At 44.3% G+C, this 18,352-nt stretch overlaps 1 protein-coding gene across 1 annotated transcript in view; it reads left to right on the top strand.

Annotated features, from left to right (window-relative positions):
- Positions 1-18,352, top strand: part of DNAH14 (dynein axonemal heavy chain 14) — a 2,000,441-nt gene that overhangs the window by 1,081,448 nt on the left and 900,641 nt on the right. The window contains exon 50 of the mRNA XM_069608705.1: positions 15,891-16,031. Coding sequence (XP_069464806.1) covers positions 15,891-16,031 — 141 coding nt within the window. The remainder of the gene's footprint in view (positions 1-15,890; positions 16,032-18,352) is intronic.

Below are 18,352 nucleotides of genomic sequence, written 5' to 3'. Positions count from 1 at the left end.
GGTGAAAGTTACCAGTGGGAAGTGAGACGAAAGGAGTTGTGAAGTAGGGACTGGAAGGTGGAGAAAGCAGTGTCAGTGGAGGAAGGATATGGAGAGTGAGAATTGAAGGTAAGAGAGTGAGGGGGAATAGTAGAGGGTTGAAAATTCCTCTTTGAAATGGGAGTGGTAGTTTGGGAAAAAACATTAGAGGAAGCAAAGATAATAGTGGTGGATACAAAGGAATGGTCCAAAAGAGATGTACCTCCCTCTCCGCTTGCTTGCCATCCTCCCCATGAAACATATTATTTTGTGTTATGGGAATGGTTATAGTGGGGTGTGTGGCAGGACTCCTGTTAGACTGAGGGTGTGTGTTTATGGCAATTAATCTACACAATCCAGCTTCTGAATAACCTTCTCAACCTGGGTTGCTGTTACTGTAGCTTATTAATAGAGGGTGTGACAACCCAGAAGAAGGACTCAGACCAGAGGACATGTTTGACTGTAGTTGTATTTAAATTAAAGGAAAATGCCTCACTAACCCTACTACAAAAAGGGAGTTCCTGCCCTAATCAAACTAAACTAAGGTGGTCGTCTATAGCCTAAAATAAAAATCGTGCTTGGTCCAAACTTATCCAATAAACTGGCTCTACCACATAGCAACAATGTAAAAGAAATAGGTTGAGTACCCTGCACTCTTGGTTTTCAAAAAGGTATCTCCTGTTGTTCCAGTAATCCCTCCTGGTTCAGTGTCCAATGGTTAGAAGTAAACAAAAGTGGCACTAAAAAAAACAGTTTTTGTTAGTCTATTCAAAAAGTCCTCATAATTCCCCAAGATCCCAAAAATTCTCAAGTACCTGAAAAAAATGGCAAAACGTCTTTAGGTGGAGGGATACTTCCCTGATCCCTTACCACCAACTTGGTTGATCTCTCCACAATTCAACCAACTTCTGTGTGTCTCTGTGCTACTGTGATATATGGTTCTCACGCCTGATACTCGCCTCAGGTTTTTCCTCTACCATTCAAGGGTTTTTGTCCCTTCATTCTTGCTCTGGTATTCAGAAGGGGCTTATTGTTCAACACAGGTTGTCAGGTATGTGAAATGTTCAGCATTACCTTGATCCAAACCCATTGTTGTATTGTCAATATTTTGTACTCCCAGAACAATGGGAGTCTGTATCCCCTTAAGGGAAGTCACTACCAGTGAGGTCCCGCTTTCCCAAACCATTAGGGAGGGTTTTGTGCAGCGGGTTCACATCCCTAGCCTCAAAGGGGGTGCTTTCCCTTAGGGAAAAAAGGGCAAAGTCTCTGGATTTGTCACATACCCCTGCCGTTAAGCAAGAGGTCACCTCTTCAGGAGTAAGGGGAAAACAGCTAAGCAAATCTACACTCCCTTGTTCTTTTCCTTTCCGATGTGCCACAGAAAAACAAAAAGGTTGTAGATCCAAAAACCACTTGATAACCCTGTCATTATAATTCTTCCGGAGACTCATTCAAGTTAGGGTTGAATGGTCAGTCACTTGTCGGACATTCCTTCCCGTCAGATAGTAGCAAAGATTGACAGCTGCCCACTTGATGGCTAGGGCTTCCAGCTCGACAGTGGCATATGCCTGTTCCCAAGGAAACCATTTCCTGCTGGTATACAGGATGGGATGTTCCGATCAGTCATGTTCCTGGGAAAGTGCTGCTCCCAATCCCACTTTGGAGGCATCCGTTTGCATCATAAACTCCAGGTTGGAATCGGGCATCTTCAACACTGCTCCTGATAAAGTACTTGTTTCAGGCCTTCAAAACCTCTCTGATATGCCTTCGCCCAGATACGTTTTTGTGGTTGCGAATTTTTTTACTTATCAGTACGACTGGTGGCCAGCGTAGAGTAGTTGGGGATAAACCGCCTGTAATAACCTGTCAGTCCAAGGAAGGCTTGGAGGTCTTCTTTGGTCTTGGGGACCGGTGCTAACTGGACTGCTTTGACCTTCTCGGCTTAAGGCTGAATTAACCCATTCCCCACGAAGTATCCTAGATATTTCACCGCTGATTGGGCTAGGTGACACTTCTTGGGGTTAGCACAAAGGCCTGCGTTCCTAAAGGCCCGAGTGATTTCGTAGAGATGGAATGAAAATATCATAGAGGAAGGCAGCTGCAAAATTGGAGTATGGTCTAAGTACATTGTCTATTAATCTATGGAGCGTGACGGAGGCCCCTTGCGACCCAAAGGGTAAGACTTTCACCTGGGAGAGTACCTGTGGCATAGAAAAAGCATTTATCTCCCTGTCAAATGGATTCAGGGGCATCTAACGTGGATATATACCAGACTTGTCCTACATTTTTGATAAGCTCTTCTATCCAGGACATGTGATAATTATAGAAACTAGAGATCAAATTAAGCTTTAGAAAATCAATGCAGAATCTCCACCTCCCGTCAGGTTTCGCCATCTAAAGTATGAGACAAGAGCCGGGACTCTCGGAGAATTCAATTATGTTTGCCTTAAGCATGGCTGGAAGCTCTTCCTCAGTGATCTTTCTTCGGGCCTCAGGAATCCTATAGGGTTTTAAAGTTACAGTTTGTCCTGGCAGAGTGCGTATAAAATGTAAAAAATGTCATACCTTACCGGGTCTTCTGAAAAGACTTCCGGAAACATTTTCAAAAGATCATGAAGATCTTGCTGTTGAGAAAGCGTCATGTTTTTAGGGAATAATTGAACCTCTCTTTCTCGGTCAGTCAAGAAAGTGGCCTTGGTAATGGTAGTATTCTGTAAGGTGTCGATCTTTCATTCCCCTTAAGAAATGAATATGGTAAATTTGCGTTTTCTGACACCTGTCTGGCTGAGCAACTTCATAGTTTAGGGGACCTTTTCTTTCTATGATCTTTTAAGGCCCATACCATTTTTAGACTATTTTATTTTCAGAGATGGGTAATCAGAACAAACCCCAGTCTCCTATGGAAAGTGACCAGGCTACAGCCAGTTTATCATGTAGAGCCTTTTGGTGTTCTTGTGATAGTTAGATAATGTCTCACTATTTCTCGTACTGTGGCCATATGGTTCTTAAACTTCTGGGCGGTCTGGGAGATGGGTAATGTAGCGTCTTCCCAAGTTTCCTTGAACATGTCTAAGACATCTCGTGGTTCCCACCCATATAATAATTTGAAGGGGATTATAATCCAAGGAAGCCTGGGGGGGTGTTTTCCTAATGCCAAAAAGAGCCCAGGAAATCATTCCGTTCCAATTATGCCCATCGTCTCTACTGACTTATGGAAGATCCTCTTGAGAGTCTTATTAAATCCCTCTACAAAGCCTTAGGTCCAAAGTTGGTGTACCGAGGTTCGTAGGGTGTTAATCTGTAGGATCTCCTCTACCTCTTGCATGATCTGGGAGATAAAGGTTGTGCCTTGATCCGTAAGGATCTCCTTAGGGAGCCCCACCCGGGAAAGAAAAAGAAGTAAGTGCTTTAGTATTTTTTGACTGGTGTTATTCCTTAGTTGAAATGCTTTGGGATACCGAGTAGTATAGTCATCCCTCTTGGATGTCTCTAGTGGTCTGACAATGTCCATAGCTATGCGGGAGAAAGAAATCTCAATAATAGGGATCGGTTTCAAGGGGGCACAGGGTACCAGCGGGGTTGCAGTTTTGTGGCATATTTCACATGCTGCCACATATTTCTCTACATCCAGATACACTCCTGACCAATTAAATAGAGGAACTACCTGACTTTGGGTCTTCCCTCTCCCCTGGTGAGCTGCCGAAAGATGAGAACAGGCTAACTACAGGACTATTCGTTGATGACTTCTGGGGAAATACTAGCTGATTTCTGGGAAGGTCACCACTTTCTGTATCTCCCCAACATAACAAGCTCTTAATGAAAAAAAAGGTCTGGCCTGACTGTGACCAAGCTCTTCTGAGATGGCTTGCCCAAAGCCAGGTCAGGTGAGCGTGGAGGACCATAGGGCTCCATTATAGAAGGCGCAGTAATGGAAGTGTCGGCCTCTCTAAATTCTAGGGAATCTCTCAGGGTATCAGATAGCTCCTCAACTTCTTAGGGAACAGGAGTTAAGGCCTGTTTCAATCTCCCTTGTGCCACCTCATCTCCTATATTAACTGCATAGGTCGGATCCATGGTTATGTAAAATAATCTGGATCTTCCCTCTATAGTCAGGATCCACCACCCCCGCTGCAACATCTTGGGAGTGTTGCCACACTAGCTCAGATTTTGATGCTAGTCTAATATAAGTTCTGGGAGGAGGGGAAATGCTAACACCCGTCAGTATCAAGCGTCTTTTTCCAGGGGGTATGTACTGAATAGGTCAAACTCTATTGTTTATAGGGTGACCCGACTAGGGAGTTGGGCGCTCGGGCGTAGGCGTCAAACTAATATGCGCCCCATCCTTGTATCAGGTGGTACTGATCCCCCTCTGACCCCATACGTGGCAAGCCAGAAGAACGACTCGGACCAGAGGACATGTTTGACTGTAGTTGTATTTAAATTAAAAGAAAACTTGTCACTGACCCTACTTCTAAAAGGGAGTTCCCTTCCTAACCAAACTAAACTAAGGTGCGTGTATATAGTCCAAAATAAAAATAGTCCTCAGCAGTGCTCCAGATAAGATTTTGAGGTGGGAGTATTTTACTCCCTATTTTTAAACTTTGAGAGTATAATCAACATCCAGCCGACGTGTGCAAAAACTGTATGGAAATCATTACCATGTGGAAGCTTTCTGCATTGTGACAGAATACACCTTTCATTATTTCTCTATGGTTTGGCCATTTGATCTCCCCTGTATATATTTAAAAGTTGAAAACACAAAAACCTTGTCAATTACATAGTAAAGCAAACATGAATTGTATTGTGTGTTTTGAGGTACGATAGCAGAATTGCCTTCTGATGTTTAACGAAAGTCCTCATTTCTGGAGCTATTACTACCCAATGTTATGCCAATGTTATGATACAACAGTGCAGAGAGGCAAGGACCTCATGCTAACTTTTATACCTAATCTCATGGTCAAATTGTTACTAATATAGCGCTTTGGGCAAAGCTCTGTACATAGAACATGTTTATCACAATTATCACCGAAGTTTGTACTCCTTTGTCATCCTCGAAAGGATGAAAGACTCAGTTGGCATTGCTGGGATTTTAACCTGCAACCTACAGATCAGGCACAGATCACAGCAATGTGTGCTCTCTTATTGGCTAGCATCCTTAAGAGGTCGGTAAACTGAGTATAAACTGAGGCATAATAATAACAGTGCCTAGATGTTGGACGAACCATATATGAAGCGCTACATAAAGTTAAATACCTATCTAGATTATCACAGGGACAGGTTTTGCTGAGTTTTTATTTCAATTACAACTGTAACTTTCATTTGTTTGTTTATGAACAGTGTTTGCACTTCCGGAAGAGTCAGCTTTTGGATGTTTTAATTGTAGTCTTGAAGATGTGAGAGGCTATAACACCTGTGATTGGTGTAATGACAATCACTCACACTTGAGCAAAGACTCTGCTGCCACTGACCATTTATAGTAATCTACTGCATTGACTGCAAGGTTAGATGAATGTAAACTAGACCGTGCATACTCATCATTTTACACACTTTTTATAATTACAGTGTAAATTAAATTCTAAGTGTAAACATGTTGTGCCTATGCATGATTATGCACACAGCACAGGAACTCTGAAAAAAACAATTGTGCAATGCTGGTTTGCTTTCACTGGAAAAAACATAATTTGTTACAAAAGATGAATTCTGAATTGCAACTTAGTTTTCCATTTTATTAATTATACAATCCTAAATTGCTAGGAAAATAAATATGCGCAGTACTTCTGTTTACACCATAAGCATCTACACACAACACAGCAGAATCTGAATGGAAAAAAAACATTCCTTTTATCACAATGTGCAGTTTCTTTTTTTGAAAGGCTTCAGAGAAATACATTCTGTTTCAGAGGCTTTCTCCATGGCTTGCAATTACATCCATTTAGATAAAAATCAAAGGAAGCGTCCTGGTTTCTGTCAAGTAACCTGACCTTTGCACTGCCCTCTGCTCTAAATGTGTGTGTAAATGTTGTGAGAAACCAAAAGGTGTCTCGCCCACTAATCCTCGGACACTATCATTCAGGTGGCCAGGACACGGCCATCGCTTTTCGATCCAGTTCCTGGTGCTGGACCAGGGCAGGGGGATAACCTGGGGGAGGCAGCCGATGGTGACACGCAATATTCCCCCCTTTTTTGTACATCCAACCCCTCCTATTTTATAGAATCTGATGTCCCACCTCCCCTTTTTCTGCACAAACACACTGTGACTAACTCTTATGTATCGTCCTGGACATGTCCCGCTAATCGGGTCAGGCAAAGTCAGGCACTTGACTTCAAGTGCATTCGCCTGATTCCAATTAGCTCTCCTCACACGGATGAAAGGCTGAACCTAGAGACACACGCTGAGCAAGGTGGAAGACGAGTACGAGCAGAACTTCCAGGGCAAAGGCAAACCTACTGGAGCAGAGCGACGGACCAAAGGACGAGAGCAGCGGCCCGAAAACCCCAAGAGTTCCCTACAGGAAGTGGTTGCATCCACAAGACCGCGAAAGGCACGTGGAGAAGGCCGGATCCCAACATCGAAGAATGCATTGTGTTTCAAGGATGCCGGCGACCCTCCCGGGTGAATGACAGAGTTGGGGAGGCGAGGCCAAGCCTGTGGTACTAACCTTGACTTGTGAATTGGAGATCGAAAAAGCAAGAGAAAACAGCGCATAGCCAGTGAGTTGGCAAGCGACCTGAGAAACTGGTGTTGGCTAAGAAAGATTGAAGTTTGCATCAAAATATTGCAAGTGAAGGCTGCACGCATGTGGATGAGATGTGAGGAAAGACAGACCTGCAAATGAACTTTAAAGCAAGAACAGTTGTGGTATCAGCGATACTGGTCGGGTGAAAAGGTGTAGCACACTCGAAAGTCAATTAACTGTACAAACAAAAGTGAACAAAGTTAATCTCCAGAGAAGGGGAGAGGAAAAGCTAAGCATTGAATACTGTGTCGAAGTGGTCCTGCGGTTGTCTGTAAAAGACGCCCCGCACAGTCGTAATACTTCAACATCCAAAAAGCAGTCTGAGCCCAGCAAAGAGAAACCCGAAGTGTAAAAGGCTTGGGGAAGGGAGCCCCGGGAAGTGTTGTTGAACAGTGAAAGGTCTGAGCCCAGCAGAGCTGGACCAACGTTGAACTATGCAAGATCTGAGCCCGGCAGAGGACGACTAATGTTGAACTTTTGTTTTCTTTGAAGAGCTCTGAGTCTGACAGAGGGGGACCAAAGTGAACTTTTTGTTTGGTTATTTGGGGAAGACTGGAACGGGAGCCTTTAATGTGGAATGCCAGGCAGGCCTCGATCCATGGTCTGAACTATATCAGTGTTAAAGCCTGAGCCAGAGTTGTCACCCTACCTACAGAGACTGCCTTATTCCGTGCTGTCTAAACATGGGGAGGAGAGCTGATTCAGCCACATTTATTCTTAGTCAAACTCTGACTTTCCTTTATATATTTACTTCCTTTACACACTTTTTTGTACAAGAGATAAGGCAGGCTGTAGGTTTTGTTAGCATAGGCCATTTTGATTTGACAGACATGACTAAGACTGTTTTCTTTATTATTTAATGGTTGAGATGAGTCCGGTCTTAGTAATAGAGCAAAGTAGGAGTTTTTCCAAACCCCATGATGTTAATAAAGGTTTTACAAATTGTATATTTTGTGTCAGTGGCATACTTGTGATACCATGCCTCCTCATTCATATGGTGTTAGAGGTGGGATCTGACTCAATGTATAGAAGTTGAGAACCCATGCTAATAATTGTCATCTCACCAAAAGGGGAGAACAGAATTATTGAAGTTATTGATTCTGTCCGAATATCTACCATTAAAGCGATCTTGTTCTCCCAACTTGGAATCCAAGTTAGTCAACAGGATCTGTTTTTCAAAACCCAGGTGCTTTTAGACACCCTACCGATAGCACATTATCAAATACAATAACGGAACTGAATAGTCATAAAAATAAGACCCCCCCCATATTTTCATTAGACCTAGCTCCTTGAACCCACCTTTTACTGAACCATTCTTTTTCGGTACCAGACCCGCTTTGTCCCAATCCAGCTCAGAAGGGTCAGATGACTTTGAAACCCTCTCTGAAGAGGTTGAAACCCTTTTCTTCTCCGAGTCAGAAAGTCCCACAGAGGGAACCCTTACCCCTACTGAAAATATGGCTGATATTGAAGCAGTCGTAGCACAATTGGCCGCCCATCAGATTCAGGCCGAGGCTCGATTTCAAGAAAACTTTACAAAGCTGGTCGAGTTACAAGCAAGACCCCTATTACCTCAAGGGATATTACAACTCTACCAGGAAGGAGAAGACCTAGGGAATTTATTTTTGAATTTTGAGCAATTAGCTGAGCAACAGGGATGGGGAGTAAACCAAAGGAAATGTTACTTGTACCCCTAGTAAAAGGCGAGCTACAAACCGCCTATCAGTTACTTAATTTAACCTTGGGAGCAACCTTTGTATCCATCAAAGAAGGACTCCTTAAACAAGTAGGCCAGACCAGTAATTTCTTTCGACAAAAACTAAGATCCATCAAACTAAACCCCTGGAAGTAGGAGAACTAATTAAGAACACTGTCTCCCTTTGGGTTGGTAATAAAACCTTAGAAGAATTGATAGAAATGTCCATCTTGGAACAGTTTACCAACTCCTTAGCTTCTTTTCTATAAAAAGCTTTGTTACAATTAAAGCGGCCCACCCTTAGCATGGCTATTGAGACTACCCAAAATCATTCAGACGCAGTAAAACATTTCCATTCCTTACACAAGAACGAAGACAGAAAAGATCTAAGGCCAACCTACCGGTCTCCAAACCAGACATTAGAATGAGGAGGACTCTCTAAAACCTGAGAGTGGACCCCGAAAGAGAGGGTAGAAATTGTAAAAAAACGACATTAAGAGTGACGAAGAATTGAGGCGAGAGGAGACTAGAGGGATTAAACCATCACCACCCATCTGCTTCTCGTGTAGGGAGACAGGTAATTTAGGCATTGTCCCAAAAATCAAAAGGAGGAGCCTATGGAAATAGGGTGCCTAAAAGGAGAAGAATGGGATGAACAAGGGGAGGATTTGGCACCGTTAGCATACGTTTATGCCGATCCTCAGCCGATTTTACATATGAAAGGGCTGTGGTCAATGGCAGAACATTGAAAGCATTGATTGATTCTGGCAGTAAACAAACAGCTATAAGAACCGATTTGGTCACTCCAACAGACCTAGAACATGCAACTATGGTCAGAGTCACCTGCATATACGGAGATAACAAAATCTATCCCTGCATACCGGTGTACATTAATATCAGAAGTGAATCCCGGATAGTGTCATCGGCCACTATCCCTGGACTTCCGGAAGAGGTTATTATAGAAAGAGATTTTCCAGGATTGTTTACCTTTCTTCAAGAACCTTCGTTTCCACCCAGAGAATTTACACCACAAGATCGGTGGCAGTCGGATTTCTATTCCCAGATCTCCCCGGTATGGGAATGGATGGAAATAGCCCCAATAAACTGTTTTCTTTATTATTTGATGGTCGAGTTAACTTCTGTCTTCGTTATAGGGCAAAGTAGGATTTTTTCCAAACTACAGTTTTACAAATTGTACCTTTTGTGTCAGTGTCATACTTGTGATACCATGCCTCCCCTATGATGTACACAGGAAAATAATAAAGCTGTTGTATTTACACGATTTTCATGCATAAAAAGGCCTGATACGACCCTTATCTGGAGGCCTGGTCCTCTATCCAAACCTATCCACTAAGCGGGCCCTACCACTTAGCAAATATGTAAAAGAAATAGGTTGAGTGCCCTGCACTGTTGGTTCTTCACAATGGTATCTCCTGCTGTCCCATGAATCCATCCTGGGGCTGGATCCAATGGTTATAAGTAAACCAAAGTTTCACTCAAAGAAAACAGTTCTTGACAGTCTAGCTAAAAGTTCATAAAAATTCCCCAAAGTTTGAGAAAAGTCCCAAATTCCTGGAAAAGAAAATGTCCAAACTTCTTTAGGTGGAGGGATATTTCCCTGATTTCTTTCCACCAACATGGTTGATCGCTCCACACTTAGACCAACGTTTGCGTGTCTCTTTGCTCCTGTGACATATGCCTTTTACTCTGCTTATTGTGGCCCTGTGGATCCATTGGGGTCCTCTGACCCAATATGTCAATTCGTTCCTTAGGGTTCCTATGACCCCTCTCCAATTCTGGCTTTGTTTGTTTTCTTAGGTCTCTGTGACCCTTCTTGAGGTTTATACTGCTTGGATTTCTCAGGCTCCCGTAACCCTTTTCCTTGTCTCGTTCGCTCTCTTCTCTCAGGTCTCTCTGACTCTTGGATGGGTCTAGGGAAGCCTTCTCTTCCCTACGACCTATGCACCCATGAACTTTCTGAGTTGCGGTGCCTGCTACAGTGAGGGTCTGTCTTGTAAGCTACAAGCGTGTTCTCCACCGCTTGCCGCTCTTTGATTTTGTCTACTAGCACTCTGCTTTTCTCTCTCTCTCTATCTCTCTCTCTCTCTCTCTCCCTCTCTCTCTCTTTCTCTCTCTCTCTCTGTATCTCACTGGCTCTTGGTCTGAGAGCAGAGGACCGAGTTCTCCCCTCGACCCTGGCTCGCTGTCTGTTTGCGGCCTCCAGGCCCTCCTGGTCCTGAACATGGATCCTCCTCCATGTCTGGGTTGATGTGCATGGCCTCTGCTTCTCCGGCTTTGCGTGATTCCTTGGCTGGCGTATGGTGTCTCCCTCTGGCGTCCGCCTCCTTCCGTGATTCAGCTGGCTCCGCTGGTCTACTAGGCTCTGCCCCTTACTGACGCTCTCATGTCTGAGACTCGCCTCAGCGTTGGATTTCTCTGCTTCCATTCAAGGGTTGTTGTCCCTTTATTCTTGCTCCAGTATTCAGAAGGGGCATATTGTTCACCAAAGGTTGTCAAGCATGTCAAGCATGTGGCAAGGTCAGCATTACCTTGAGCCAAACACAGTTATATTGTCAGTATTTCTTACTCCCATGTAGGCGGTTAATACCTTGGGTATAGATGTTCCCCATGGGAATGGGAGTCCTTGTAAAGGGAAGTCACTCCCAGTGAGGTCTCACTTTCCCAAACCTGCAGGCCGGGTTTTGCTGAGTGGGTTCACTTCCCTATCCTCAGTGGGGGTGGCTCCCATAGGGAAGAAGTCTCCAGATTCTTCACAAGGGCTGCATCAGAATATTAGTTCAAAAAAGGGGTGTAGCGTCTGGTTATCAGATCAGATTTCCAGGTCTATGTTGTGAGAAACCTGAAGTTGTCTCGCTAGCTAGTCCCTGGGGATTTGTCATCCAGGTGGCCAGGACACGGCCATCACTATTGATATATCATATGATTTGATATGGCATTTATAATGCGCCTATACACAAGTGTTTGGATCATGTTCCTAGGGATAGACCTCGTGAGTGCCTGGGGCCCGACCACAACTGGGACGCGTGCACGGCTTTCAGCTCTTTCGGTCTGGAGGGAGATCTTCCATTCTTCTCCTCCCGGTCATCTTAAAGAGTTTGTTGTGAGGACTCTAAGTCAAGACAAGGTATAGGTCCTTTGTTTAGCAAGACCCCTCAACACGGAGACGCCTTCCCGGGAGTTTTCCACAGGAAGGGGACCTTGGATTCTGGTTCTGGCAGGCCCAAGGCCGTTAAGGCCACCAGCTCCCAAGCCAAGGTGCCCAGGGTCTCTTCTGGGCATTCCGTCGACAGACCCGAGGCCGTTAAGGCTACCGGCTCCCAGGCTGAGGGGCCCAGGGGCTCTTCGGGCAGTCCATGGAGGTATGATCCAGCTTGTCCTCTTCTACACCAGGGTGCAAAGGAACATTGGGTTCTGCTTCCATGAGTCAGTCCAAAGCACAATCCAAAATGACTACCAGCTCCATAGCTGAGGGCGTTCAGCCTACCAGAGCCACCTCCGAGATGGTTGCGCAGGGCGATTCAACTACCGGCCAGCAAGCTGAGGGCTCTGAGCCTACCAGAGCCATCTCTGAGGTCAACGCTCCTGCTTCAGGGTCTAGGGTCTTCCATGTCTGAGCCAGCATGTGGCGTGGGGACAGCGTACCCACCTTCCCAGGGTGTGACACCATGCCCAAAGATGGCGGACAAGCATGCGACAAAGCCTGCAAGGCTGGTGGCCATCTTGGATTCTGACTCAGGGCCTCTCCCGGGTCCTTTTACTACAGAGTGGGCCCTGCAAGAAGGTGCCATTCCCCTTCCCTTGGGTAGTGGCGGTGGGCCCTATGGTACAGGTGGATGGTCTCTGCAGGGTTACATCTACACACCCCAGGCTCCTAGATGCTTCGATCAGGAAAGGAGGCCCAGACCCGCTGAAGGCACTGCCCCTTGCAATCCAGCAGCATTCAAGGATCGTTTTTTCGAGCGCTTCTTACTACTTATGCTCTCCCCCTAGATGACTGGGCTCCTCAAGGTCCTAATCAAGGAGGTGATTCCACAGTTTGTGACCCCTACTCCTCCTCCACTGGGCCCTCCTCTGGTTCGTCCGGCAGTGCCTGTGCCGCAGCTCGTTCCTCCTCCGGCCTAGGCCATGCAGTATTTCCTCCTCATGTACCACCAATGCCTCCTTCTCCCTGCAGTCGCCTGTTGATACCCAGCCGCCTTTGTGTGCAGATCAAGAGATCCCAGGACCCGGACTCCCCTCCATCTGGAAAAAAGGGGCAGGGCGCTGACGGCAACAATGATGATGACGCACGGGATGAAGAGCCTTCAGCGTCAGTGACGGCGTATCATGACCGTCTTCAGGGCCTTGCAGCGTACCTGGGGGTCCCCCAGCCAAAGCAGGCCCCCAGGAGTCAGGGGTGTTGGTGGAGGTTCTTGCATGGCACGCCACAAGCAGTTCAGGCAATTCTCTCCAGAAAGATGTCCTTTCAGTGGCTAAGAAGGTCTGGGAGAAGCCCAGGGCCAACGCCCAGATGAACAAGAAATTGAACAGCTGGTTTAGGATTTTGGATGGGGAACCAATCCTCCTGGCCTTCCACCCTCAGCCACACTCTTGAGTTGTAGCGGCAGCTTGCTTGTATTCAAAGCCATCTTCCTTGTCGTACTCAGCAGGGGCTGCCTTCAATTGTCTTTCCAAGGAGGACAAGACCCTTGAGTCTTTTGTTAAGCGTTATCTCAACGCCGGCCTGCACTTACAACAGGCCAAACAAAAACGCCCTCCTAGCCTCGACGAACCAGAAGCTGCTTCAATGTTTTCAAATGTCACCTTTAGAAATAAATGAACAGTTGTCCCACTGTGTTAACATCTGAACATAACTCACTTATGAAATAATCATGTTTTGTCCTACACATTTGCCACGTCTGACAGAATCAATTAGTACAATGTCTCAAAAACAAAAATTTCTTGTCACGTTAACACGGCGGGACAACTGTACATTTATTTGTAAAGGTGACTTTTGAAAACATTAAAGCAGTTGTGTCTAGGTAAAAGCTTGAATGACTTGTGTCAGACTACACGTGTATACAATTTTTATCAATCATTTAGATCCAGTGATGTGTACATGGCAATCAATAATTAGTATCACATACTAACCGCCAGACAGTTGAGTGGATATATTTTGTGTTTGCAGTTTGGTTATCATTGAGTAAAAGAATTTGTGTGAGTGAGAGACTGATATCTATACTGTTTTTAATTTTGTATAGTTCATATTAAATGCTTTATTTATCTAAAGGACTGGTCTGAGTGGTGAATTGGGGCAATTCACTGACACTGTATTTTTAGCGAGAGGTTTCTAACGTGTGTAAGGAGTATCGAGGAAATATTGAGCATGAGGTACTCCCATTGAGGTGTTGTAGTATATTGTGTCGCCTTTGAGAGACATGCTTCTTCAGATGTCATCAGCAGGGCGACTACTTAGGACACTCTGTCTGCTTTCTGTAAGCTCTATTCCCTGGATACCAGCTCCAGGCGGAATGCAGAGTTCAGTCAGGCAGTTCTGAAGAACATTTTTGCTTCTTCTTAAGTACAAGGTAGGTTGTCACAGCTCCACCCAGTGGTCTTTTTCAGTGCAATCACCCACAAGAATGGAGGAAAGGGGACGGGACGTATGAGTTAAGTTAATCATTGTAGTGCGTAGAGTGCTCAAAGTCCTTACTCCCCTTTCCTCCATATGTCCCACCCACCTTCCTTGTATGCAAGGGGCTGAAATATTCAGCATAGCCAGGCATTAAAGCATCCAGTGTGTTATAAGGGGACTGAGGGAAGGCGCTGGAAGGTGCGGTCTTGGGGGTTTTCTGTACTAAATTTAAAGGGGAAGCTCAATTTTTCACCTCCAGAGGTTCCGGTACTGTCCCCATGTTGGGGGACGCCCAACAAGGATGGGAAAAAGGGGATTAAGGACTATGAACACTCTAGTCACTACAGTGAGTAACTTTAATTTTTACCCATAGCCGGTTATTGTTTATTTATTTCTTGTCCTGTTCCTTTTCCTTCCATTGCCCTGTTGCTTTATCACTTTTTTCCTACTCCATATTTGGATTTGAATATTTTGTAATGCTTTGAATAAAAAGTCCGATGAGGAGCAAACATGATAGTACAGTAATTCATTCATTCAAGTATTCATAACAAAAACCCATTTCACCAGCCCTCTGAACAATGACTACAGAAAATATACTTATCTATCAATCTTTTGCCAGACAGAGCAGGTGGACTGCATCAGGGAGTCGACACACTTTTCAAATGATGCTTGCTCTACTCGCAAGGGAGATAAAGATCTTTTTGGTTTTAACCCTGCTTCACCAATAATCAGAAGGATTCTGTTAATTATGTGCTACTCTTTATTGCAGAATAATAGAGGTGCTATAGCGATGAATAGCATGAGCTGTTCACAGAACAACAGAATCAGAAAACCCTCGCTACCATTGCAGTTTTATGTACAGGACTCGGCGGCTCTGTGTGCCAATCTCAGGAAAATAGGTCAAATGTCCATTCTATACAGTATGGAGGATTTAGGGCTACGCCATCTTGCAGAACCTTGTCAACATTGTTCCCTGAAACACTTGACAGCTTTCACATGATGCAGCCTCTTTTTGTGCTCATGGTTAAGTGCACCGAACCAGAGTCCCAAAGACAGACAAGATCCCTGTATTTTCATGCATTGTTACTCAGAGGCAAATCTCTCCTTGCCTTCTGTCCCGTGTCAAGTGGTGCAAATGCTGTGGGAGTTTTGAAGAGATGGAGTCTGCCAACCAAGGCTTCCTCTTGATCTTCTACACCCTCAACAATTTAGAGTTGACAAATCAGCTTGTTGTTAATGTTGACATCCCCCATCCATCCTCTTGGATTCTGTCTCTAGGCCATTCACCCGCACCAAAAAAGATGTGGATCCCTTTTCTAACAGTTTTACAAAAGTGCCGCTCAGTTTAGGGAGAGGCTTGTCAGAAACCATTTAAGACAGTGCTAAACATAGAAGAGAGGCTTGGAGATCAGTCACTGTGTTGTAGAAGGAGTCATGCACATTTTATGGGAAACAAATTATCTTTAAGTATCGGGAACTCATATTTAAGCATGAGAGTTTGGCCCAGCTCATTATCGATGAGGCCACACTTGCATGAAATATCAAATGTGTCCTTCTTTGCCTAAGCCAATCTGCAAGTCCGTTTCTAGACAATCCGTTATTTGCCACCTCAACAGGAGCGGTTACCAGCCGGATTTCCCTAAGCAGAAGTGATAGGTGAATATAGGACTTATTTGCCTATTGGCTAAGCTTAGGAAGTCTTTAATGAATCTACTAAAGTTGTGTCCGACATGCCGATGTTCTGTTGTTTTGCAGCGCTCTGTCGGTCAAGTTGATAAAAGGTGTCCTGATTTGTCTCCCACAGCATGTACAGGACGTGTCGTTGATTGCTGCCTGTGCCCCGCCAGGTGGCGGGCGGAATGAGATCAGTCCCCGCCTCCTCAAACACTTTTGCATGCTGGCTCTTCCTCAGCCATCGATCCAGAGCCTACAACATATCTTCCAGGTAACGCATGCCTGAAGAAAATTGAAAACGAAATCTCTGTCTCGTATGCCAAAGAAACATTACAATGAAAAACCCAGAAACAGATTCAAATATTGCGGTTAAGACAAGAACATATACAAATAATGTGGAAAGAAATAGTGTGCATACTAACAAGGGTGTATTTTGCGTTTAAAATGTACATTTTAATTTGGTCTTGCTATAGGTGTTGGTTTCCAGTTATGCAGATTCATATTTTAGCTGGATTGGAGTGTTGAGGGAGGATGAGGTAAAGGTCATGCTCTCGAGCTGGTCGTGTGCATTAAGCTACATTATGTTTTATGCGTATTTCAATGTAGCATTGTTATATTTTGGTTCTATGAAAGTGTTTTTGTTATTGCTTACAATTTTTTTTAATACTTTCAATTTTGTATGCAATATTTCTTTAGATTCCCTGTATTTTACATACAGTATCCTATCTAAAGTCTTTCAGATTCACTTTTTAGCACAATATGTTTGTTCAAGAATCTTATTACATAGATCCCATACGGTAATTCCAATCTAATCCAGTCCGGATAAGATTCCTTGCATAAATAATAGGAACAGTGAATGACATTCCCAAATGCATCAGAACACTTGATGTATTTGCTTAATTACTTGAAGAGGATGTCCAGTATCACCGAATAGATGTTAAAATGCATCGGATGTGAATAAATAACCACACCTGCACATGTTTCAGTGGCTGAAGAGCTTACCTTTGCAGGTGAAGGAGAGAGTATCAACAAGAAAACATGGTTGCTTGCAATGTGAATCTAAAACACCTTTGCCCTGTGGCTGATAGTGGACCATATTTCCTGCAATTAACTCCTAAGTTGCAATTAGAAACTTTCATGCAGTTGGAAACAAATATAAAACCACAAAGCTCACCTTTCCACTGATTGCAGCAATCGGAGGCAACTTTTCTGGTCATTCACAGCAAGACCGAAAACAGTGGAGCCATCTCCAATATTTTCCACAAAAACAGCAGATAATAAATCGAAAGTGGTCTGTGTTGGTATGAATGTAAAGTGTATGGATAAGTGCATTTGTCATCAGTGTGCTGATTGAACTGATAGTTGGAACGTGTGAGACCTTAGAGGTTCCATCTCAAATAGTATTATTGACCCAGCCTTTAACCATGCTTTGATGAAGATTGCAAAAAAAAATATTAGTTACATCCCAATGATGTACCTTGACACCAATAACTTCACCTTTATACTACACAAGAATACTTAGTCCAAAGATTCAAGGCATCTTCCTGGATAAAACCCAACACAGGTAGATTCATCTACTTCATGGGCTAAAATATACAGCTGCCAGAAACTGGCTTTGTTCATCCTTTGGAGTCAGCTGTAGCAGATTTATCTGGTGTGTATCTATCTGTTAATCATTAAGGGAAGGCTGATATTTACCCAAATAAACATGGTGGAATTGTAAGGCTCAAAAATAGTTTTTGAGAAGAAAACCATGAAGCTGAAGTCAACTCTCAAAGGGGAACCGCCACAGAATGGGAGAGGTATTAACTAAAGCAGAGAGATGTGTACCTCTCACAAGGACCTCATGCAATCTTAACACACTCAAAGATTCCAACAAACTGCTGAACCTAAGATCGAATGCAGTGTTTTTCCTCTTTGGTCTACTTTTATAGGAATGAGCGTGGCTCGAAATTATAAATGTGACTGGTCGGTGAACAACCCAACAGGAGTGGCTATAGCCTTCCAAATGACTTTGGTATCCCTGTAGAATAATGTTGCCCAAAGCCCTGTGCTCTGACAAAAGACAGACTTGACCTAGCTGGCTGGGATTGTTGTACTTGAATCCACCAGTCTGCCCAGAAGCCCCGCTAAACAGCTCCAGTGGATCATGGTAGGCAACAAGGTCTCGGGCATTATAATGTCAGTGTAAGCCACTCTAGCAGGCTCTATGGCACTATGGCTATCTGCACTGAGGCCAAATACCCTGGTGCTTTCTAGGGGATGATGTACATGCTCCAGACTACCACACACTCATAGCAGTGATGCTAACATCAGAAGGTTAGGGGCTAGAGAAGGAGCGTGTAATACTAGAGCGAGAGTGGTCACAAGAGGAGGTGCTATTCTTCAATAACTTTTTTTCATCCCCAATGCGCATGTTGGTGATGATGGAACAGCTACACATGTACAAATATCTTGATCACATTTCTTTTATTCAAAAGTGAATGTCTTGTGTCATCAGAGTGTGTGTTGTGATGAAGTCTCCTGCCTGGTTCTAGGGGCCACAAAGGCGGGTGACTCAGGGGCCAAGTGCCATTGTGAGCCAGTGGATGT

This window comes from Ambystoma mexicanum, chromosome 4q (genome assembly GCF_040938575.1).
Source record: "Ambystoma mexicanum isolate Mex_15411 chromosome 4q, UKY_AmexF1_1, whole genome shotgun sequence".
In the NCBI taxonomy this organism is placed as follows: domain Eukaryota; kingdom Metazoa; phylum Chordata; class Amphibia; order Caudata; family Ambystomatidae; genus Ambystoma; species Ambystoma mexicanum.
The sequence above is the reverse complement of the archived record's forward strand: the minus strand, read 5'-3'. Positions and strand labels throughout refer to the sequence as shown.